The following is a 22,884-nucleotide window of genomic DNA, read 5'->3' as shown; positions in this document are numbered from 1 at the left end:
TTATTCTAGAACAAAAAATCTAGAGTAGCAACAACAACAACACAAGCTGAGAAACAGTCTCACAAGGCAACTTCCCTTTCCTGAGTTTTTGTTCCTTGGACCACACACAAATAAGCACTGTATCAAAATGGAGGTGCTGTTGTCATTGGTGGGACTGATCCACAGTCCAGGTGCAGTGGGGCTGCTCACTTGGAAGGCCTGAGTCTAGGAACAATTGTTCGTTTTATCCCAAAGCAGGTCTTTTCGCATAGAACTCTAAACAATGACTGTCAGATAGGCTGAGGCGTTGTTTTGTTTCCTTTGGGTTGGATGGAAAAGGAAACTCGGGGAATTCCCCACTCCCAGACCTGCAGAAAACTTCTGTTACAATCCCGCTGGAGGGCAGAGCCCCACCTCAGACTCTGTGAGGCTTCTAGCACGTCAGCAGCCGGCTAATACCCAAGAGCAGTTCTCGGGGTCTAAATATAGTACGTGTACCTGGTTTTTATGCTTGCTACTGCCTGTCCACGCTTCCTGCTTGCCACTGATGAGGGGCAGATGGCCTGAGGACCTGGTAATCACACTGCCCTGACAGGGGTAGCCTATGGCCTGCTCTAGCTGCAGCTGTGCCCACAGAGCACGGTTGGCATAGTTCCTGGGGACCAAGGAGCCAGATGCGTCCTGGGACAAACGCTTTGTTTTGTCACTGAGAAAGTCTAAAGGTTATTGCTTCAGAAAAACAAGTCATCCCCCCTATCCCCACCCCCTTGTTTTTATCTGTTTGGTCATTTGTTCTGGACAAACAAATCCTGTTTATCCTGATCTCGGGACTTTTGCAATCATGTAATCTTGCTAATTTCATCTCCTGCTGTTTTTATTCTGAGTTCTGAGGACAACCCTAATTTGGAAGACGCACTTTCTGACTGGAATCTTCACTTTCTCTCTGGATACCGCTACTGTCTGAGCTACAGAGGGATGCAGGAGAAAGACTGCAAAGTCCATAGCAGATGATACCCTGAATGCACCGTGAAACCACAGCCTCCACGGTTTCAAGTTCTCCTGTAGCCATGCCCAGCAAAGACAAGTTTTCCAGCTGCCTCGGAAGAGCACGTGTGTCCCTGTCCATCTAACATTTGTGACTGTTTCATAGGATGCAGTGCAGGGCATTTCTCCTTTTCTTTACAACTTGCTAGAATTTTTCTTTTTTTTTTTTTTCTTTTTTTTTTTTGGTTTTTTTGAGACAGGGTTTCTCTGTGGTTTTGGAGCCTGTCCTGGAACTAGCTCTTGTAGACCAGGCTGGTCTCGAACTCACAAAGATCCGCCTGCCTCTGCCTCCCAAGTGCTGGGATTAAAGGCGTGCGCCACCACCGCCCGGCTTTTTCTTTTTTTTCTTTTTTTTTTTTGTTTTCTTTTTTTTTTGGAATTTTTCTTATGCTATTCAGAAGTTGGTGTTGATAATATTTCAAAAGTGACACATATAAGGAAATCCTAAATAATATTTTGACAGCGATGAAATGCCACCGAGCTGGCTGCTGCTCCCAGGGCTTTCTGCCTCCAGTGGCTCCCCCAGCACCTAGGCCCTCTCTTGCCTCAGGGATGGAAGGTGTCTCTAGTCTTCAGCAGCAGCACTCAGTCTTAGCTATCTGCTCACTATCTGGCCTCCTTCTCAGGTACATAACTGTTTCCCCAGAGTCTGCTTCTCCGGTACAGGAACCACCATGGCTCTATCTTTGTTCCTCCAGGATCCAGCCTGGTATAACACAGTCAAGTTGGTTAATTACTTATGGATGAAGGACAGGCACCTGTCTCAGACCCCCGAGGCTATAAATCACTATAAATCAAGGCAGCAAAACCACCCGGGACTCGTGCTACATTCCTTCTCTTGACTCCTGAGCCCCTGCTTGAAAGATGCCTGGTACACCTCTGACGCGACGATTCTGCAATTCAGGGTCACTCTGTTGCTCAGGCTCCCCACAGACCCTCAGTGAGACCTTTCCTGTGTTCTCAGGTAGGGCAGCCTTGCCTCAGGCCTCACACCAGTGCTCAGTCCATGCACACAGTGAAGGAGCCCTGGCAATGCCGAGGGTGGATGGTTTCCCTGCCAACTGCGGCTCTTCACAGTGGTCTAAGAGCTTCGGAGAGTAGGCGACTGGGTCAGGGCAATAAACACAAAAGGAAAAAGGCACAAGAAAGCGTAGCCCTTGCAGTTTCTGTTAAACACAGCAGATCTTTATTAAGCACCTGAGAAGGTGTGGTGCCGAAAGGGAGAGAGGAGGCGGGAGAACTTAGCCAAGCCTTCCTTGGCAGCTCCATGAAGACATAGCTGGGTCTGGAAGATCCAGGCTTGCCCTCTTCCCTGCCCAGTGGCTGCACACTGCACAGCCATTCTCAAGTGCTACCCTTCAGAGTTCCCTGAGCACCTTCCATGTGCACTGCATTGAAGATGGAACTCCATCTCTGCAGGCCTTCATCACACTTCTCTTTAAATCCATCGACCGCGGACCTTGGGGGAAGAGGCTGGCCTTTAGTATGCTCTAGTTGAACAAACACTTCCGTGACTTGATGTGAACTGTTGCATAGTTTTACAAATGAAGTTTTCTCATTCATTCCAAATTCCCATCAGTCAATACAAAATTGCTCTGTATCTGGCCTGGGGAATTAGAAGTCTTTTGTTCCCAGATATTTTCCCTTATTGCCAGGTTTTGACGGGAAGTACTGAGAGCTGTCTCTACCCACTAGAGTGAAGCTCAGTTCCAAAGAAGGCAGGAAGCATCCACAAGATGGCAGTGAAGGCGACAGCACTGCCTTCTGGAGCCACCACCAGCCAGTATTGTTTCCGCGCTACATGAGTCAACTCCCCAACTTTGACATAGTTCTTGAAGGCAGCTCCTTTCAAGGATTTCTTTGGATCACATTCAGAAGTTAAGGCTGATTTCTGCCAAGAGCTGATGGGATCTTGGTAGTTTTAGTCCCGCTCTAACCTCTGGGCCAGGAATGTTGGCTATGAAACGAGGCTTGGAGGCCAAGACCCCATAGTATAATGGTGGTTAGAATCAGGACATGTCTCGCGGCTGTTGGAAGCTCCTCCTCCAGCAGAATTCCTGCGTGGCAAATGAGAAGCAAGGGAAGATGGGGGTTTCAAGGTTCAAATGGATGATAAGGGCGGGGACTTGTGGCCATGCGGAAGCTCTGGGACAGGCCCTGGGCAAGCAGGTGAAGCTCATTCCCCAGAGGCTGGGTGTGATACTTCTATCTCAAGCTGGAAATATGCATCATCAAGGCTGGCCATGCTATGCAACCATGCAATATGGCTGGTACCACAGTTCCAAGACTCTCTACTACCTAGACTGGCTTTGCACATAAATTCTAGCTAGCAAGTTCCTGAGTGTCCCCGTGCATGCTCACTACGGTGCCAAGACTAGAGCTGCAGGATGCTATGCAGTCTATGGACAAGTTAGAAGAAGCATGGGTACTGGACTCCTTGGGCAGCCGCCACTGGTCAGCAATGTTAGGGCTGGGTCCCTGGCGCTCCATGCACGCTTGCTCCCACAGGCATCCCTAAAGGAAAGCAGTGGCTAGTTACTTGGCCTCCACCAGCTGCTCCAGGCGCTGCAGCATCGTCAGACGCAAGGCTTGGAACCTGGAGAGAGACAAAAGTTAAGGGGTTTCATGAAGGATGGAGGGCCAGGGGAGTGGAGGCAGAGAGAGCTGAGAGCACTGCTCCTAGCTGGCTGGTCAGAAGCTGCCATCTCTGTCCTCATCATGGATGCCCAACAGGGCTGCAGACTGTCCAGGGCCTTAAAGACAAATGCTGGCGACTCCATTCCAGACTCTCTGCTAGGGACAGGGGTGTGCTGGGATGCCATCAGGGATATAGATTATGTTTCAAGAAGACAGTGACCTGGCCAGGGCCATACAGATAACCTAAGCTGCATCCTAAGCCTAGGCCTCCCCGCACTGAAACTACTGGCCAGGTGATTGCTAGGTCCTGTTTATATTTAAAACACTCTAGTGACATCACCGGTTATTCACTCTAGAATCTTTACTGACTCTGAGTGAGTCCGACTGCATGGAAGGAAGCCCGTGGGTACATGTGGCTTTCCAGGGATCGTTAGTATGAAGCCAGAATTCAAACTGCTCCCTGCTCCCAGGCACGTCCCAGAGTAGAACACTGTGTCCTTCCCTGCCCAACCCTCATGAATGTTCTTTACACACCCTGCCCTGTGTCACACATCTCTGAGGCACAAACAGATCACCAAGACCCAAAGCATCATTAGTGTCCCAGCCCTGTCCTGATTGATGCTAGCTTCACTGTTGACCCTTGCTCTTACAAACAGCAACCGGAGCTTCACTGTCAATAATCACTGCTTCCCACTGGGTTGAGACTTCCTGCCGGTACAAAAACCTCAGACTAGGCTGAGGTCCTACCCAGCAGGCTCAATGTGGCTGTATTTCCAGAACTTGGTCATTAGTAGAACTAGAAAGTCAACCCTGGCCTCACCATGCTCCTGCCTCTGCCTTTCCTTCCCAGTTTCTTACGGCCCAAGCCCCTCGTTGGAGAAGAGGCCCAGGCTGAATGGGTGTATTCTCTAATTCAGAAGGCTACCACCCCAGAATGCTATTAGTACTGAGTAGGTGGCTAGGGAGGAAGTACTAGGGACCACGGTCAGCAGGCCTCCCCACTCTACTTGGTGTCCACAGAAGGGAGAAACCTGCCTGCTTGGACAGAGGTATGCCCTGCAGCCATCCTCTAATGGCCAGGACCATGTCTGGCTGATGAAGAGATGCTTACTTCATGGTCAGTTTGATTATTTCTCTTTCCTCCTCCTCTTTTAATTTTTCGACAAAACTGTCCAGCTCCGGCATTTCAAACTTAATGTACTGGGCCACCTAGAAAATCCAAGAACATTAAAAACTTGCTTTAGATGAGAAGTCTAAGATGTGTTTTTCGTAGTGGTTGAGGCCAAAGTCCAGTATCTACAGGAGCTGTCTCCCTTCCCACCCTGCTGCTGCCACTGCCCTGCTCTGTATGGTGGGAGAACGGGAGCTGCTCTTTTCTCAAAGGCAATGATCATCCGTCGGAGGAAACGCCAAGCTGAATATTAGGAAAAGCATTCAGTCCCTTGGCATTGTCACACTGAGTGTTCTTGGCCTGGGTGGGGAGTGGGAACGACATTGTGTTTAACAATGGAACGAAGCTGTACCAGCCCTGAGAAGATGAGGGAGACAGCCACAAATTCTTCTTGGGGATCCATACTCCATAGGCCCTTTTGTTTAGGGTCTGGACCTATGCTTATAGTTTGGCTCCTGGGAATTTAATGTCTGTTGCCCTTGAGTTGGCCCTAGTCAAGGAGCCCTTTTGTGGATCTTTAACGTGATAACAATGAAAGCATGCTACGGTGAAGAATAGGGTTTTCTTTTTGAGGAAAAGGGCAGGGCTGGGATCTCCTACGACCCCACTTCTTCTGTCCCCTAAGCTGACAGGTCAGCTGTGGGAACCTAAAATACATTGCCTGGGAGGATTCTGGCCCAGAGCTCCTTCAGGGCCCTGGGGGTTCCCCCCTTTACCTCCAGTCCCTCCCCAAAGAGCAGGCTTTCGGCTCTGGCCCCACTCACATCATGGGGCACTTCCTCGCTCAAGTCGGCTTCCATCAAGAAGATCTTGACGATTTTCTCACAAGGCCCATGGAGGATTCTGGATATCAGCGGGTACTCACAATCTTTTAATTTCGTCTGCTCTGAAACAGAGGGCATTTTACAGAATTTATGGGCTGTTAGGATTACCCACCCTCTCGTTTATTTACTTTACCAGGACAAGGGTATGATAAAAAGCAGCTGTTCAGGGACTGTTTCTCAGACCTCCGTGGGTCTGCATCTTGGGAGACATGTGATCTCGTTGAAGGGCAGAAGAACCAGCCATTCTAGGTCAGCTACCTGGATTTAGGATTGTGTCCAGCTGAGGCAAGTGACAAGACCCAGATGGCTCCCCTCACTTGTCTGATAGCAAGACATAAATCTGCTGAGGCCTCTCATCTACTTCCTACCAAGGACAGAAGTTAATACCAGACACAACTCTAGACCCTGTTAGCCCGGAGGCAGCAACAGAGAAATCCACGCAGTGAATGCTGCCAAAAATGTAGTTCCAGATACTTGGCCTTCCTCTTGTTTACCATCCTGGCTCAAAGTCTCGCTTGCCCCTCTTCATTGTCTCTTTTCTCTACAAGCTGATGTCCTTGCTATGACAAAAGAGTTCTAGGCACTTCTTTGAGTAATTCATCGTTTCCATGATTATGTTTTCCTCTTGTAAACCTGCATTTGGTTCATGTACTTCATAGGCCTATACAAGGAGTGTCAGTAGAGGGAAAAAATTCTGTCCTATAGTATCACTTAATGAAGGCTCAGCTCAGAACAAAGAGGGGCAGAGTAGACAGGGGTGACCATAGACTTGGGGAGATGAGAGCTGCCCAATGACAAGAAGCTGCCCATGGACTACAGAGGAACCCTGAGGTTCTACAAGAGTAGATCCAGTTTGCATCCATTGGCACACAAGCCCTGACTTCCTAACCGGGCTACATAATGGTCCTCTAATGGGAAGAGTCCTGAGGAGGCTCATCTACGCTGTTTTAGAGGGAGTCTCAGACTGGAACCAAGTTTGATGGTGGAGAGGCCAGTGTGGAAAGAAGATGACAAGCTTGCCAAATGAACACTGGAAGGTGTCACTCACCCCCAGACTCGTGGACAATGTAGAGTGCAAACTCACTGGGGCCATCTTCTACCTACACGGGCAGGCAAAAGAAATCAGACGACAGCATTTTAATGAAAGGGAACAGACCACCCCATTCCCCTTCCTTGCCTAAAACTCCAGGGACTCTGGCTCATCAGAGGAAATCTTGCTAGACTTTTCCTCAAGAATCAAGGCAGTCATTCGCAGCAATCCCAATTCCCCCACCTCGCCGGGCGGTGGTGGCGCACGCCTTTAATCCCAGCACTCGGGAGGCAGAGGCAGGCGGATCTCTGTGAGTTCGAGGCCAGCCTGGTCTACAAAGGGAGTTCCAGGACAGGCTCTAAAGATACAGAGAAACCCAGTCTCGAAAAAACCAAAAAAACCAAAAAAAAAAAACAAAAAAAAAAACCAATTCCCCCACCTTTCGTCAAAGCACTTCCTGCTTCCCAGCAAGGCTGTTTCCCTGTGGTCACACTTACCCGGAACTTGTTTAGCAGCAGGGTGAGCACCTGCTGGGTGGTCATGGTGCTGTTAACCCGGACATTGGTCACGGACCCATAGGCAGGAGTGAACACGGAGGTCTGTGTAGAGCAGACAGATAGCTTAGGGCCGGCCCAGAAGAGACACAGGTTGGTGTTAAAGCTCTGAAGAGACCCAAGCAATGGGGTGGGAGGGCTTCCTCTCAGAACCCCTGTTCCTACCCATGACTATGAGGGTTGTTCCTAGACCTGGGGATACTCAGGGAGCGATTACAGTGTTTGTCCTTAGAGCACTCTGAAGAAGATGCTTAACACTCTACACATCTGTCTATAACAGCGCTCTGGATCTTGGAAACCAGGACCCTGGAAGTAGGTCACTGGGGTGGACCATGGGGCTCTCCTTCACTCTTCCTGCTAACTGCATCAGCATCACAGAGTCTACCCACTCATCTCCAAGTGCTGTTCCAGCAGAGGCCTCCAGGTTTGCCAGCAGGCCCCTCCCTCTCACCTTCTAGCATCTTCTCCACACTGCTGCTCATGGGGCCGCCTTTTAAAATACCCCAAATAATGAAGTGTGGTCTGGCCCAGCTTCCTGCAGCCCCACCTTGATCTTCCTACATCTTTCGCTCCAGAATCCCCCTTTATAAATATGCGTGAAGGCTTCCCATGGCTTGTATAACGCCTCGAGCATCAGCTTTCACTCTTAGGCACAGATAATACCAAGACCCCCCAAGCACTCCATGCCCCAACTACACGGATCTCTTCATAGTTATTTATTTAAGTATCTGTTCATACTTTTTGAGACAGGTTCTGACCAGACAGGCCAGACTGGCTTGGAACTGAAAACCTTCTTGCTTTAGCCTCCTGAGGGACAGGATTCCAAGTGATCACCATGCTAAGCAGATAACTTTTATTCTTTTGTGGTCCTGGAAATTGAACCCAGGGCCTTGCACATATTAATCACCTACAAGTACTCTGCCAACGTGAAGCACACCGCCAGGATTCTTTTATTTATTTATTTATTTTTAGTTTATTCTTAGATAAGGTCTCACTATGTGGCCTTGAACCAGTGACACAGCTCAAACTGGCCTCGAAACAGGATTACAGTATTTAATCACCATGCCTCGTTATTTACAATATTTTTTTGTCATGGGAGGCATGTTAGACTTTTGCCAAGTACCTTGCCTTTTCCTGTAACACATTGCACGGATAGCCCCTAGTTTATGATGGTATGACTCACAGTTTTTGACTTTAGGACAGTGCGAAAAAAAATACGCACATTCATAAAACCGTATCTTGAAATTTAAGTGTGGACCCTTCCACTTCTCCGCCAGCATTAGGGAATACAGTGCCAGCATTAGGGAATACAGTGCCAGCATTAGGGAATACAGTGCCTGCTCTCGAGGCCAGACAGCAACAGTGTCTGCAGTTCCCAGAGAGCCACATAAACATGTGAAAAGGAACCCAAGCTCTGCAGGGGACTGTGCTGCTTCTGAACTGTGAGGTACTGTGGCTCGGGAGGGAGACACCTTTTCACCTTCTGCTTTCAGCTTACGATGAACTGACCAGAGCACAGCCTGACAGTCCACAGAAATACAACCTTGAACAAGTACCCTGGAAAATCAATGCTGGGAATTATTTCTCATTGTTGTCTGTAGCTTAAGGGATCTGAACCCCAGTTCCTAAGCACAATAATTGTGAATAGAGGCCAAAGGAGGTGAAAACTGTTCTTTTGGTTAAAGACTGCTGTCTGCAGTCTGTCCTTCCTTCCAATGAATCACCCTTTGAGAAGCACAACCGCTTCAGCTGGACACTTCCCTCTTCCTCCCTGGCATGGCAGGAATCGGCCTGTAAAGGTACGCTCTAGGCGGGGCCTCACCCGGATGGCCACTCTTTCCAATTTTAGTAACAGTCAACTTTTCCTTTTATAGCTCGTGTGTTGACAGAGTGATGTAATTAGGGGAAGGTCAGTACAATGCCTACTTGTACAAAAGGAGAAGTGCTGGGAACTTGGAGATCCCCAGGTTCTCTGGGAAAAGACACGCATGCCCCGGACACGGCTCAGCAAGTCAGTTTGATTACCCAGGGAGAGGGACTGCTCGGTACCTGATGTTCCCGTGGAATGACCGAGTGACCCCGAGTGGCAGCCTCACAAGAATGGGCTCATTAAAGATAAACTTGGCATTATTGTCTGCTTATGGCTTCCTTGACCCCAAAACCATACAACTTAGAGAATTTAGATCGTGGCTATGTGGGGAAGCCCTGCATGCAGATGGGAGTGTTAGCTGTTGTGGCTTTAGGTCACCTTCTTGAGCTGTCAGCACGGGCCAACAGCAGTTACCTTGAAGGCTGTTGGAGGATTGGGACCAATGCCTAATTTTATGGGGCCTGCTCTTCTGTGCTGGGGAGTAATTCCTGTTGTCTCAGGTTTAGGGCCCAGGAAAGAGCAGATGGAGATACTACCTTGTGGTTATAAAAGTGCCCATTGATGGAGAACCGGTGACGTCGTATCTTCTGGGCTTCGCCGGGTGCCCGGGACTTGGGCCTCCTCTGGATTATACAGCTGGCATCGCTCTTGGTCCGCATGAGCTGTGGGACCTCCTCCTCCGGGGGTGCTACAGAAAGAAGTAGACGGGAAGGTGGGACAAGTGTGGCTCCAGCTGTGACACTATCTGTTGGGTTTGTGCCTCCCTGGAACCTTAAGATCACAGCATACTGTAATGCATTGTCCTGGTAATAGTGATCCTTGGTTGGCCACTGGGCAAGGGTTCTGTCTATGCCACAGTGTGTCCCATGTAACGGCTGAGGTACGTGGTCACTCTGGCCCTCTCCTCTGAGCACTCAGTCAGGGACAAGTCCTTCACTAGGTGCTAAGGGGACAGAGGGCACAGATAAATGATCACTGATCTTGGGCATGAGAATGAGGGCTTAGAGGCCTGGGACAAAAGGAAACAACACCCACTGTTGATCCCCTTCCTTTTTATATCACAGCCCGTTGCAGAAGACTCAGGCCAAGAACATAGGTGTCACTTCCGCATGTCCTCGCTTCCTTTTCCATAAAAGGAACGAAGAAGAGTGCATGGCTCCTATATCCTGCTGACAGACGCTTAGCAAGGGTTTCTTACGAAACGACGTGGCAATTTTTTCCACATGGCTGTTCCTCTGAGACTGTGCGCACCCACCGAGACAGGCTTTGCTTACCTGAGCTATCCCTGGAACACTCAGCCTTGTTTGCATGCTGAGCATCAGGCTCCTTTGCAGTGACCTTGTTGTCCTGGGGTGAAGCCTCCTTTCTGCAAAGAGAGAAGCGTAGTTCCCAAGTGGCTGTGGATAGAGAAGAGCCTGCCCTGCTGCTTTTACAGGCAGAGCACAGGTGGGGAGCAGCAGAGGCTGAGTGGGGGATTGTATCGGGGTAGGCAGAATAGAAGACCCCTCAGCATCTATTGGAAGGAGCTGGAGTCTGGGCCTCTAGAAAGAGTAACCGTTCTGGGCTGTGTCACAGACCAGGCGCAAAGCCCGTGCCGATGTGTTCCTGGGATGCAGGCTCAGCCAGGTTAGGGCCTGCACAGATGTATGCTGAAAGAGCTTGCTGGGTTTATTGAGGGTGTTGTGGTTAAGCAAGGTTAACCCTGGAGATCAAATCTCCAGGCCTCTTGCCAGGACTGATTCCAACCCCAAGCCAAAGAAGGTAGCGTCATGTCAGAGAAGGAAAAGGTGTAATGTAATGAGAGGCAGGTAGCATTCAGTACAGAGGGAGCGCAAAGAATGAGAAAGGAGGACTTACCCTGGACAGTCTGGGCTGTGGGTGCGACTGTGGACAGGACCGCTTTTACCTTACGTGGGGCGGAGGGGAGGGGGCATGGGTCACACTCGCAACCTTTCTAAAGAACCCTTATGCTTTAAGTGCTTGTGTCTCAAAATTTGTACCAGTGGCCAGAGACACCTGGTGATAAGAGCTGATGTGTCACTGCCCCATACTCCTAGAGTGTTCATTTCCTCTGCGTGTATATCTCGTAAGGTCTATTTATTTATTTGACGTGCATGTGTATTTGGCTATGTGCTTGTGCACACCACATGTTGCAGGAGCCCATGGAGGCCATAAAAAAAAAGAGCACTGGATCCCCTGGTGCTGGAGTAACAGGCAGCTCAGAACCACCACATGCACGCTGGAAACTGAACCCGGGTCATCTGCAAGAGCAGTAAGCTCATAACTACTGAGCCATCTTTCCGGATCCTTTGTGTATTATTTTTTTAAAGTAGTGCCTCAGTATGTAGCCTAGCCTGGGTTCAGACTCACAATCTCCCTGCCTTAGTATGCTGAGGGCTATAATCGCATGCACACATGTGTCACCAGGCCTATGTGACCTGAATATTTGAAAGGAACAACATTTTGAATGCTTGCCTCTGAAAAGTCATTACACGAAAAAGCAAAACTCAAACTAACTGGCTTTCTCCTGGTGGTAAAATAAATCTCAGGTTGAATTCAGTATGTTTATCCAAACAGAACATGTCGCTGGTGCAAAAGAGTAGCAACGGGAAGATGAATTTGTGTGGATGCCTCCTACTCCCTTCTGCGCAGATCCCAGTGGGCGGAGGACTAGCTCATGGGGAGAGCACTCAGCCCTGGGGTCAGTCCCCGGCATGGAAAACAGGAGGGAGCATGACTATTACAGAGGGAGAACAGTCATAGAACCGTCACCAGGGAGGGCACCCGAAGGATTGCCTGTTGGGTGGGCAAGCTTAGAAAGGACCCAGGTAGCCGCTGGCTATGAGAGGGAGATTGATCTGTGCTCCCACACCTAAGCCCCATACAGCAGCGGGGCATCTACCCCAAGGCTGAGGATGCTCCACATATAAGCTCCGCACCATGGTGCTCATGATAATGGATGTTAGGAGGCTCCCAGCTCTGCCCCACCTGCCAGGCACTCACTGGAGGTAGCTGGATCGGTCAGGCATCCATGAGGCAGAGGATAGGTGCACTCTCTCCCGATCATCCTGCATCTGGAGCCTGATGGGTCGTCTGAGCCCCCAGGCGATGTTGAGGAGTCCTTCGATGATCAGAGCCCCTTCTTCCTGTGGGGTCCACACGGGTCAGTCACTTCACAAACCAGCAGCTGCCCAGAGGTTGCTGCTCTTCCTCTCTGTGACCCCTCAGAACAGGAGCCCCCCCCCCCCCAAATACACTCCTACCCAGAGAAGAGAGAGCAATGCTCACAGACTTCAGCCATGAGGGCAGGGGACTGCAGGAGGAAGCAGAGGGTGTTCTTTCTGCTGCTAAGCCCAGGCCTGGCCATATGCAGAGCAGGAGGCAGCATGGAGCTGCTGAGTCAGGAGTCCCCCAGGACAAGGCAAGTGTCTGGCAGGCACGTCCACACAACCTGGAGGAAGCACAGCCCACTCATGCTGGGCGAGGCTCTCTGGCTCAAACTGTACCGGGACAGAAGTTCCCACAGTTACTGGGTCCTCCTGGACATCATGGCCCCTGTGTGCCCTGCATTGTCCTTCTGGCCACACATTCAGACAGTGCCAGCACCAACTGACCTGGCTCGAGCTCATTTCCAGTTAAATTATGTTTTATTTTTTTCCTGCTGGTGGGTGCTGGTTGGTTCAACACTTCTGGGACATTTCCATAACCTATCACCAATCTATTAACGGTTTTCATAATGAGACCCAGACCTGCTTTGACTTCCTTAGGTTCGCAAATGAAAGGACTGCCACACAACCCCAGTTCACAGTACTCCACGCCACAGGCACCCCGCCTAACTGCCACACAACCCCAATCCACAGTACTCCACGCCACAGGCACCCCTCCTAACAACTGCCATACAACCCCAATCCACAGTACTCCACGCCACAGGCACCCCGCCTAACAACTGCCACACAACCCCAATCCACAGTACTCCACACCACAGGCACCCACCTGACTCTGCTCAAACCCCTTTCATCACTGGCTGTTTGTCTCTGACATACCCCTTGCCTCTGTCTCCATAGATAGGACTGGCTCTCTGACTCTCACGATCACTCCCTGAGAAACTGTGCTGACAGAGACCCACCAGAAACCTCCATCACCTCTGCAGAGCGCCAACCTCACTCTCCCAGCCATCTCACCCAGCACTTTATTTCTTTACTTAAATGTTCTGTGCTAAGAACATTTAACATAAGAGTCCCCCCTCATACCCCTATTCTCCCCCTACCTCTTTTCTCTTGTTCCCTCTTGTCTTTGGGTATTTATTCAGCGGTATTCTGTATCTCGTGACCACTTAAGCTATAATTAACCTCTTTCCATATCTATTTGCAACATGGTTCCCATCTTGGATTTCGAAGTCACCAGGGATTGGCAAACTACGATTCACGATGACTGACATGCACTGTGGAGATGCTTGTGAACACAGAGGATGATGCTGACAATGCAGGTCCTGATGAAGGATTCAGAGTGCTGTTGGGCTTCCTAATCCATGAGTCCTAAGCAAGGTCTGGTGTTAGTTTTCTCCTCTGCTACAAAGGGTCCATTGAAGTGTGATTCTAAGACACAGTGGTGAAGGGCATGGTTGCCCTAAGTGAGGGCTGAAGACTCACATACTTCATGACTGCTTTAGCGCACAGAGCAGGATTGGCTGCAATGGGCACTCGTTACCCTGTGGATCTCTAAGATTCGTTCAGCTTGAAGAACCGCAAGCTTTCACCCATTTATCAACAATCCCCCCATCCCTATCTTCACCATTCTAGATAGCCACCATTCTTTCTGCTTCTGTGAGCTTGATTTATTTTGGATTCCACACAACACTTAAGCGAAATCATGCGACCCCATTCCCCCACAAATTCTGCTTCTCCCCTTCATTGTCACGGAAAGACCCGGGGAGAACAACAAAGCCATGACAACCTACTCATGCATCAGCTTATACTTAACGGTGTGGATCTCATGGTCCGTTAACAGTCGTTTCTAGTTTCATCCAGTTTCAAATGCTCCACTGCCCACAGAGAGAAGACCTAAGGCTAGCAAACACACACACACACAGCTTTCCGATATGCAGTGTTTGCCTTAACAGATGGGCAAAGGAAGGGCTGGAGAGATGGCACAGCAGTTAAGAATACTTCTTACACTCGAAGAGAACCCAGGCTTCATTCCCAGCACCTGGGTGTTGGCTGGCTCTCCTAGCAGTTCCTAATCTGGCTTTGGTCTCCACCTATACTGAAACTGTCTAGGTCAAGGCGAGGTGGCTGCCCCATTCCTCACCCCACAGTGTAAACATTTCCCAGTCTCCCACAGGCACACACACAAAGGCCAGGCTGGCAGCTGGACCAAGTCCCACCCTCCTCGCTGTTTTCCTCTGAGAACCTTCCTAAGTGTTGCTATTTTGAGCTTTCCTGACTGTGATTGATGACTGGAGGAAACATTTAAAAACAGCAGCGGGTGTCTGGGTTTGCCAGACAGCGCAGGGGAAGAATCCACAGCACATCACCGGATTGTCCTCTCCCCACTGACCGAGAGCCAGAGACCGGGCTGTGACTGTCCACCTCTGGGTGTTTCCTTTGGATTAGACAATCTTTACTCATCCAGACTCCTGCCACCCTGCCTGCTGATCCACAGGTAAGAGGAACAATGTCTTCTGGCTTGCTGCTTTAAAACACAGGGGCTTGGTTATATCTGAGGGCCTTTCTTACCCTGGGTTTTACAGCCTGGCTACTGGTTAGAGACCAGGGTGGTGGGTGCCACTGACGGCTATAATATGGTGCTCCCCAAGGCTTTCAAGTTTACAAAGAACTCAAGAGCTGTGATATAAAAGCAATGATTTCATGCATTTCCCAGACTATTCCTGTCAATGGGCTGTTTATAAACCTGTTTGCAGATGGGTAAGCAGAGGTTTGGAGAGGTGACATTGCCAAAGGACTCCAGGTCATTAAGAGACAGAGATGGATTTAAAACCTGGGTGCCCTCGGACCCCGCATGAACACCTTCAGTTCTCTTATTTGTTCATTCTTTATTTAAAATTTTTTGATTCATTTATTTTACTTTATTTGTATGAGTGTTTTGCCTACACAAATGTATATGTACTACATACATGCCCATTGGAGCCCCTGGGACTGGATTTATAGATGGTTTGAGCCACCACGTGTGATAAGAATTGAACTCAGGTCTTCTGTAAGAATAAGTACTCTTTTTTTTTTTTTTTTTTTTTTTTTTTTTTTTTTTTGGTTTTTCGAGATAGGGTTTTTCTTTGGCTTTGGAGCCTGTCCTGGAACTAGCTCAGTAGACCAGGCTGGTCTCAAACTCACAGAGATCCGCCTACCTCTGCCTCCCGAGTGCTGGGATTAAAGGCGTGTGCCACCACTGCCCGGCTAAGAATAAGTACTCTTAACTGCTGAGCCATCTCTCCATCCCCATTATTTGGATATCCTTAAACTACACTAGCGATGAAGAGTTAGCATGTGGGTTTTGATGTTAGCAGGAAGGAGGAGCCGGGAGATGAGCCTTGGTCTTCCATCCACAGGCTTCGTATTGCTTTCTGGGTACCCGAGTCTTGTGTAGCTTCTACAGTGAAGGGGAAGAGGTAGGAGGGTGCAGGATGGCATGGTAGGCAACTTATTTTTTCTTGGTCAACAGCTTGTTTCTGCCTTGTTAGCAGCGATGAGGTCCCGGCTTCTGCTGCCTGTGCCCCACTTGCCGACAATTCGGGAAACTTCGGAAGAGTTATCACATGGGGCACCAGGGCAAGAACCCCCAACTTCTCCCAGCCTGGATGATTATGTTAGATCTATCTGTCAGCTGGCACAGCCCACCTCAGTGCTGGACAAGGTCATAGTCCGGAACCAACCCCAGAGACCCTACCGGCCAGCCAGGACTAGAGAGAAGAGATGCCAGGTCGAGTCTCAAGGGGACAGCTCTCCTTGCTTCAGCAGCCCTCAGCCCCAGCTGCCCTCTCCTGGCAATGACAACCCTCTGGACTGGCTCTTTGGGAAGTCCCAGGAACAACAGCCTGAGAGGAGAGACCCACCCAATGGGACCAGCTCTTCGGATCACTGGGGTGTGCACAAACAGATGGACAAGGACACGGGGAGGCTCTGTGAGGCCAGGGTACCCGAGTGCTCTCTGGGAAGAAAATCGGGGCATAGGCAGACCTCCAACCTGAAAAGCTGGACTTCTAGAAAGTCTCACCCGGCCTTAGCCTCTGTCTCCGGCTCCCGCCCCAGCAGCATCCTCAGCACCCTGTACTTGCACCTCCCAGTGATTCATGAACTCTAACCCTCCTGGCAGGTCTGCAGGAACTGGACAATTCCTAGTGAGACCCATCATCTAAAGAATGATGACAGTCTGGTTCCCACAATGCAACCTGACTGGTACCATCTGCCTGTGAGTGGCTGGCTGGTGACCTTGAAAGAGTGTCTTTGTGTCTCTGTTCCTTAGTTTTTATCATGGTTTAAATGACTGTGCGCAGAGTGACCAACTCCCAGATTGCTCTAATGTGGAAATGTGTGTTGTACTCTGGGTGGCTGCCACGGTCTCACATGAAACCAAGGGTCAAGGGTCAAAGGGGGAGGGTCTCAGCTCCCTGCGGTTTCAACCTTTCTAATGCTGTGACCCTTTAATACAGTTCCTCATGTTGTGGTGACCCCAACCACAAAATTAATTTTGTTGCTATTGTAATTTTGCTACTGTTATGAATCTGTATTTTCTTTTTTTTTCTTTTTTTTTTTTTTTTTTTTTTTTTGGTTTTTCGAGACAGGGTTTCTCTGTGGTTTTGGAGCCTGTCCTGGAACTAGCTCTTGTAGACCAGGCTGGTCTCGAACTCACAGAGATCCGCCTGCCTCTGCCTCCCAAGTGCTAGGATTAAAGGCGTGCGCCACCACCGCCCGGCTATGAATCTGTATTTTCTGATGGTCTTAGGTGACCCCGTGAAAGGGTTATCTCAGCCCACAGACTGAGAACCACCAAAAGTCTTCCAAGTAAGGGCCTGAGCTCCACCCTCCACCCTGGGGCACATATCTCCTGAGGTCTCAGCACTGAGTTTCCGAGGGACTGTCACGTAGGGACCCAGGAAGCCTGCTGTCTTGGCTTCAGTGCACAGATGTCACTGTGGTACCAGAGACACACTCAGGGCCCAAACAGAATCCTCAGCACATAATCTGAAGGCTGCCACATACCTGGATCTGGTGGCCTGGTCGCTACTTGTCCTGTAGTGTACCCACCATGTTCACCTGCGCCCATGTTACAGGAAGGGGCTCCCAGCAGGAAGTTGTTCAACCAGCTTGTTCTAGCTAAGCCTGGATGGCCTAAGGCTTTGGAAATCCAGCGCTGAGAATGCCAGCTCCTGGGGGCATCTACCAAGCAAGAGGGTGAAGATGGGGAGCCAGCAAAGGGAGGATTCCTTTCTCAGAGAGGCAGGTGTGTTCTCAGAGAGCAGATAAGGGTCAGGACTCAAGGCTCAGCACCCCTTCCCTTTACTGGGCTGGAGCCATCTGACCACACTCAGGATGGAAGGGTCCAGGAGAGAAGGAAAAAGCTGGGGCTGCTTCTGGATTTGCTCGATGCACTGCCAAACTCTGTGTGTGTGTGTGTGTGTGTACAGGTGCATGTGTGTCTGTGTGTGTACACGTGTGCGTGTGTGTGCATGTATGTACGATTTTAACCATTTTGCTGTCCTTTTTTGTATCTATTTTTTCAGAAACAGAATGTAAACCACATACAAAAACAGTGTTCCAGACAAGCAATTTCTTCAGTTTTCTTATTCATAAAATGCAGGACACCCTGAACAGGACTGGGAATGCTGGATAGGTGGACATGCTTGGGAAGGCGGTTTGCATTGTCAGCCTGCTGTGTCTTCTCAGTAACCTCAAACTGGCCTCCGATAAGGCAACCTTTGGGCAAATGCCCCACGTGTGATAGGAAGACTGACCTAATGCAGACTGGGTGCCTGTCTGGAGACGAGGTTGGCAAGGCTTGCTTTACCCAGCCCCTTTATATTCCACTCTGCAAATCAGCATAAAACTGGGCGGGAGGGAGACACTTGGCGATTGGCATGGCACTAGGGTGTCCCACGAGCTCAGAGGTCAAGCTGCTGCACTGACTTTCACAAAACTTACTCAAATGTTCTGTGGTGTGAAGGAGACTCAGTGTTGACTTTAGAAGGCGCACTACCCCACCCTACCACACACCACACTATCAAGTCCACTAACCATCCTGGGAAGGCAGTGCCCTCCAAGCTACGAGACCAGGGTGGTCTCATAGGCACTTTTCAGTTCCAGGAGACAGATATGCGGAGGGTCAGCTACTCACTCCAGGGTTCCAAAAAAGGGTTCAGTCCAACCCTTCCGGGGAAGTTGTGAAGTATTCTTTTGAGTAAAGAGTGTTTCACACACGGTAGATCTCACATACAGCAGAACTGGCTGCAGTGTGAAACATGGCCACCTGGGGGCGACTGTAAACCACTAAAGGTTCAGTACCAAGGCTGGTTGGAAAAACCCATTCAGACACCCTGGGTGGGGACAGTACACCTCTGCTCACGCGGACAGGTTTACATAAGCATTTCCAGAAAACCGCCAACTTCAAAAGGTACTGATTGTTCTTAGAAGCTACGCTTTTCATTGTGACAGAAGCGAAATTATCCCAAAGGCAGTTTTACAATAAACGGACTGACTATCTTCCAGAGAGGAATTGCTTCCCCTCGTTCTTAGAAAATGGGAGAAAAGTCACTGGGAAACGGTCGTCCTAGGGTGTGGCCCTGGCCAGAGATGTACCTCACCTCTCTCCAGGCATCTTGCGTGCAGTGAGGGAGTTTGTCCCCAAGCTGTGCGCTTAGTCTGTGATTGCTTCCTGAAAGGCTTATGACAACTAGGAAGGTCCCTTCCAGAGCACACCAATTGGTGAATGTTTCAGCAACATGAAGGTACCTTATAGCCCGAGAGCAACAAATTTCCGGGTGTCTGAGACTTAGTGACACCCAATCCACACCTTCAACAAATTCTAAACCTTAGTGTCAGCCATGACATTGCTCTTTCTGACAGTGGCACTCGGGCTCTGAAGCTATGGCAACCTGCCTCATTTACTGCAAAGTCCTGTGAACTGAACTATCCCCCCCGGGAAGGAGAAGGGGTGGAGGCACAAAGATTCCAGAAGTAAATAAACTGTGTGTGACTGGGAAAGCTGAAACTTAAGATTCACCAGGGCCCTTCCCCAGGATTCCAGCTGCAGGAAACAGCTGCTGGGGAGGAGACTCAGCTGCCGAGGGTGAGCTTTCCCTACCTGTACGATGTGCGGAGCTTCTAAGGGTGCAGCTTTCAATCGTCACCCATGCTGGGGTGAGCTTTCGCTGCTTTTGAGTCCTCCCTGCTCCTGTAGGTAAACCCCCCCCCATACTCCTATGAGTATCCCCCACGTTCACCAAACTGGACACGGGTCCATTGTTACTTTGGTCTATAGTGGGTTCCTTTTCTGGAGTGAGTAGGCGTAAGCATGTGCTGTATCTCCCCAGGAAAAGTTGCTGAAACAATACAACTAGGGACTTAACTTTTGAGAGCCTCAATTTTGGAGTGGGGGCGGGGCAGGAAAGGGTCCATGGTAATAATTAGAAGAAAGGTCAAGTGGTCAGTGTACCAGATTCCTCCTGGGAACTGCAACTTCCTCCATCTGTCTGTCCTCGTAATGCCCAAGGACAGGCCATTCTGGGATCGTCCTTTAGCGAGTGCTCGGGGCATGGGATTCTGGATGGCCAGCTGCAGATTTGAGATCCTTGCGCTGGGTGGTAGCTGAGTCACAGGGACTCTGTGAGACAGACGACAGTGGGCGTGGCACCTCAGGAACCAATCGTGCCTGTCTGCCAGAACTCTGAGAGTGTCTGGACCTTTGGGGCTTGCTTCTGTGGTCCTTGTTACCTTGAACATGTGCAGGCTTTCTCAGCCTGCCCACTCCCCGAATCTGTTAACACTGCAGAGGACTCCTATAGGTATTTCCTGGTTCTATGGAAGCCAGGTCAGTTTGCTGTCTGGGTTTAGAGTTAAAAAGGCAAATCCCCTGCCATGGTTAGCTCTCTGCCAGGAGAGGCAGTCAGGGATGAGTTTTGTCGGCTGAAAAGCTCGCCGGGTTTCAGAGTGGACTGTCCCTCACGAAAACCCAGGCATGCTCATCCTGCCACAGCCACTGCCACAGAAAGGATCGCCTTGGGGAATCCCAAATGACAAGATCAAGGTCTTATCATGTAGTTCAGGCTGACTTGCAATTTGCTAAGTGACAAAGGCTGGCTATGAACTCATGACAAACCTCCTGCATCAGTTTCTGAATGCCAGGATTAGAGGTGTGTGTTAATTGTTCGCAAACTTAACCTTCTATCAGAATGACCTGAAAATGTTGTCAAAACACTGGAGGAGAATAAAAAGTTTTTGTCGTGTGTGTGTGTTGGGCATGAATGGGCAGGCACACATGGAAGATTTCTGTTTCCAATCAGTTCCCTAGTGATACTGAGGATGCTGCCACAGGGCCACAATAGAGAAGCACCCCAGCCTGAGTACTATCAGTCCCAGAAACACCCAAAGCCAAGGAAGGGAAAACCCAGCCAAGACCCACCCACCACACCCTGTGTCTGTGCCAGGGATCTGGGGTGGGCACAAATTCCTCACTTAGTGGCACAGGTCAAAGACCCAAATCTCTCTAACCCCATTTGTCTGCCTCCCTCCCTTGGTGCCTGTCACACCGGAGCTTGCGACTCAGGACTCCTTCCTCCAGAACAGCTCAAGCCTACACCTGCCCAGCTGTGTACAGAGCTTGAGCTGGCATATGCAGAACCAAGTAGGGCCTGGTCCCGGCTCACAGCAGTTTATCACCCAGGTGAGAAAAGAGCCAGCGGAACCTAAGATGGCAGGACGATAGGACCGGAGTCAGGCCAGAGCATTAGAGCCAATGTGGAGCCGGAGGTGGGGGGCGGGGAGGGCTGGTAGTGGGCAGCCTGGGAGAGCACTGGAGACAGTTGCTCGAAGGGAAGAGGATGAGAGGGAACCACAAGGTACCAAAAGGAGCAGACAGAGGGGAATGAGAGATCGCACTGGTGCCAAAGCCCCAAGCTGAGGAGTCAGGAGGGCGTAAGAAGAAAAGTCAGAGCACAGGGTTTCTGTTAGAGGTGGCATAGGTGGCCCCAGCTCTGCCTGGACTAAGAACCTACAGCCTCCCTCACTCTGCATGAATGGAGGTACCAAACACCACTGTCCTGGCCCATGGTGCCTGCTTGACACAACTTGGTGGGCTCTAGTCTAGTACCACGGGAGGTTGTGGGCGGATGAACAAGCAAGATGAGGGAGGTTCAGGGACCCAGCAGATACCATCCACAAGGGGCCTCTGTGAGTTTCCTCTGGCCCTTTTCAGACACTGAGAAATGGGGTGCACCCAGCAGCCAGGCAGATCTCAACCATGGGAACCCTCCAATAAAACCTTACACTGTGAGCCTCCTCATCAGACTAAAATGTACAGGACTAGACACAACTTGGGGTACAAAGCCACAATTGAGGTGCCCTTGAGAGATTACGGATGGTGGAAATCCAGGCATGGCTTGATTTGCTCTCAAGTAGATCCCAGCCTGGATCCTGCTAGACACTCCCCAGGGTGTTTCAAGGCTTCATAAATTCCTCACAAAATTCCAGATATCCAATCTTTTTGGAAAAAAAAAAGTCAGTCCCCACTAGGGCCACATTTACACATTGTAGCCTTGGGTACCAATGGGTGGCTGTCACATTTAATTAGGACCTACTCCCATATGCCCCTTGTCTTATGAGCTTGTACCCCAAGATTAATGAAGACACAGCTTCTCAGGAGAGGGTGCCACAGTGAACGGGCACAGGTAAGAGGGCCCAGGACTCCTGGCTGGGTTGGACAGGTAAAACTAGAGTTTGGGGTACTCATTGAACTGAGTGCCAGCGTGGACCCAGTGGGAACTGGCACATTGCTGTTGGTGAAGTGCGAGAAGAGCACAGAGGGACCAGCCTCCCCCCATCTTCTCACTGAGCTGTGTGAAGGGCAGATGGAGAAGGGGCTGGACAGGCGCCAAGACGTCACACGCATGAGACCAGCACTGCATGTGTGTGGAGGTGGCTGCCTTGTTAGAAACCCTCACAAGGACACCCCCAACCCTGCCTGCTGGTAACCTGGTTCCTGACCAGGAAGTTTGACAGGAGCCAGACTGGCTCACTTGGAGAGAGGGGTCTAGGCTTCACGGCTACCCTGGAAACAACAGGTGCACACCTCAGCAGTCCACATAAGCTGAGCCAGATGATGATGATGCTACAAACACAAAGGGTTAGAGGTCTTACCTCGCGGTGTCGCAACTGGAAGCTCCTGCCCTCGTGGTAGCAGTTGTAGGTTTTGAGCAGGCTTAAGAGTTCTGACCTAAAAAGACAGACACATGTGTACACTTGGGGGTGGGGATGGGGACTTGGGCAAGGCATTGCCACCACTGGTCTTACTTTCTTCATCCGTAAAATAAATGCAGAAGCATGCATTAGATGCCAGCCACGTATAATCAACAAAGAGACCTGACCGTCCCATCATGACACTTGCTCTTTCATCCTCCAGCAGCCTCTGCATCTGGGCCCTTGTATGAGCTGGAGGAGAGCAGTCAAGGTGGGGCACTGGGAAGTAAGCAAAATTCCCAGGGAGGTTCCCATCCACAAGCAGCACCTAGGGAAACACGTTCACCACTGCACACGAGAAGACCTGACGGCCTC

The 22,884-nt window shown here is 50.2% G+C and overlaps 2 protein-coding genes across 5 annotated transcripts in view; one reads left to right on the top strand and one right to left on the bottom strand.

Moving 5' to 3' along the window:
• Positions 1–2,195: 2,195 nt before the first annotated feature.
• Rassf4 (Ras association domain family member 4) overlaps positions 2,196–22,884 on the bottom strand; it is a 36,687-nt gene continuing 15,998 nt past the window's right edge. The window contains exons 3-12 of one of the 2 annotated variants that reach the window (XM_057786011.1): positions 22,471–22,546; positions 12,113–12,255; positions 10,384–10,475; positions 9,646–9,797; positions 7,183–7,284; positions 6,704–6,755; positions 5,596–5,717; positions 4,772–4,869; positions 3,563–3,619; positions 2,196–3,080 (exon numbers count right to left, since the gene is read on the bottom strand). In XM_057786011.1, the coding sequence (XP_057641994.1) occupies positions 2,981–3,080; positions 3,563–3,619; positions 4,772–4,869; positions 5,596–5,717; positions 6,704–6,755; positions 7,183–7,284; positions 9,646–9,797; positions 10,384–10,475; positions 12,113–12,255; positions 22,471–22,546 (994 nt within the window). In that variant the 3' untranslated portion in view covers positions 2,196–2,980. Of the gene's footprint in view, positions 3,620–4,771; positions 4,870–5,595; positions 5,718–6,703; positions 6,756–7,182; positions 7,285–9,645; positions 9,798–10,383; positions 10,476–12,112; positions 12,256–22,470; positions 22,547–22,884 lie in introns of both variants that reach the window. The other variant, XM_057786020.1, reaches the window with a different exon arrangement.
• Positions 14,622–16,839, top strand: Depp1 (DEPP autophagy regulator 1). Of its 3 annotated transcripts, none has more exons than XM_057786051.1 (2): positions 14,622–14,770; positions 15,807–16,839. In XM_057786051.1, exon 2 carries the CDS (start codon positions 15,809–15,811, stop codon positions 16,421–16,423), a length of 615 nt encoding a protein of 204 aa, XP_057642034.1. In that variant the 5' UTR covers positions 14,622–14,770; positions 15,807–15,808; the 3' UTR covers positions 16,424–16,839. The 3 variants fall into 3 exon arrangements, with proteins under 3 accessions (XP_057642034.1, XP_057642024.1, XP_057642016.1); XM_057786041.1 differs by having other exon boundaries at positions 15,804–16,839; XM_057786033.1 differs by having other exon boundaries at positions 15,785–16,839.

Source organism: Chionomys nivalis, chromosome 1, assembly GCF_950005125.1.
Source record: "Chionomys nivalis chromosome 1, mChiNiv1.1, whole genome shotgun sequence".
Taxonomy (NCBI): Eukaryota; Metazoa; Chordata; class Mammalia; order Rodentia; family Cricetidae; genus Chionomys; species Chionomys nivalis.
This window is presented reverse-complemented; position numbering and strand designations above follow the sequence as displayed.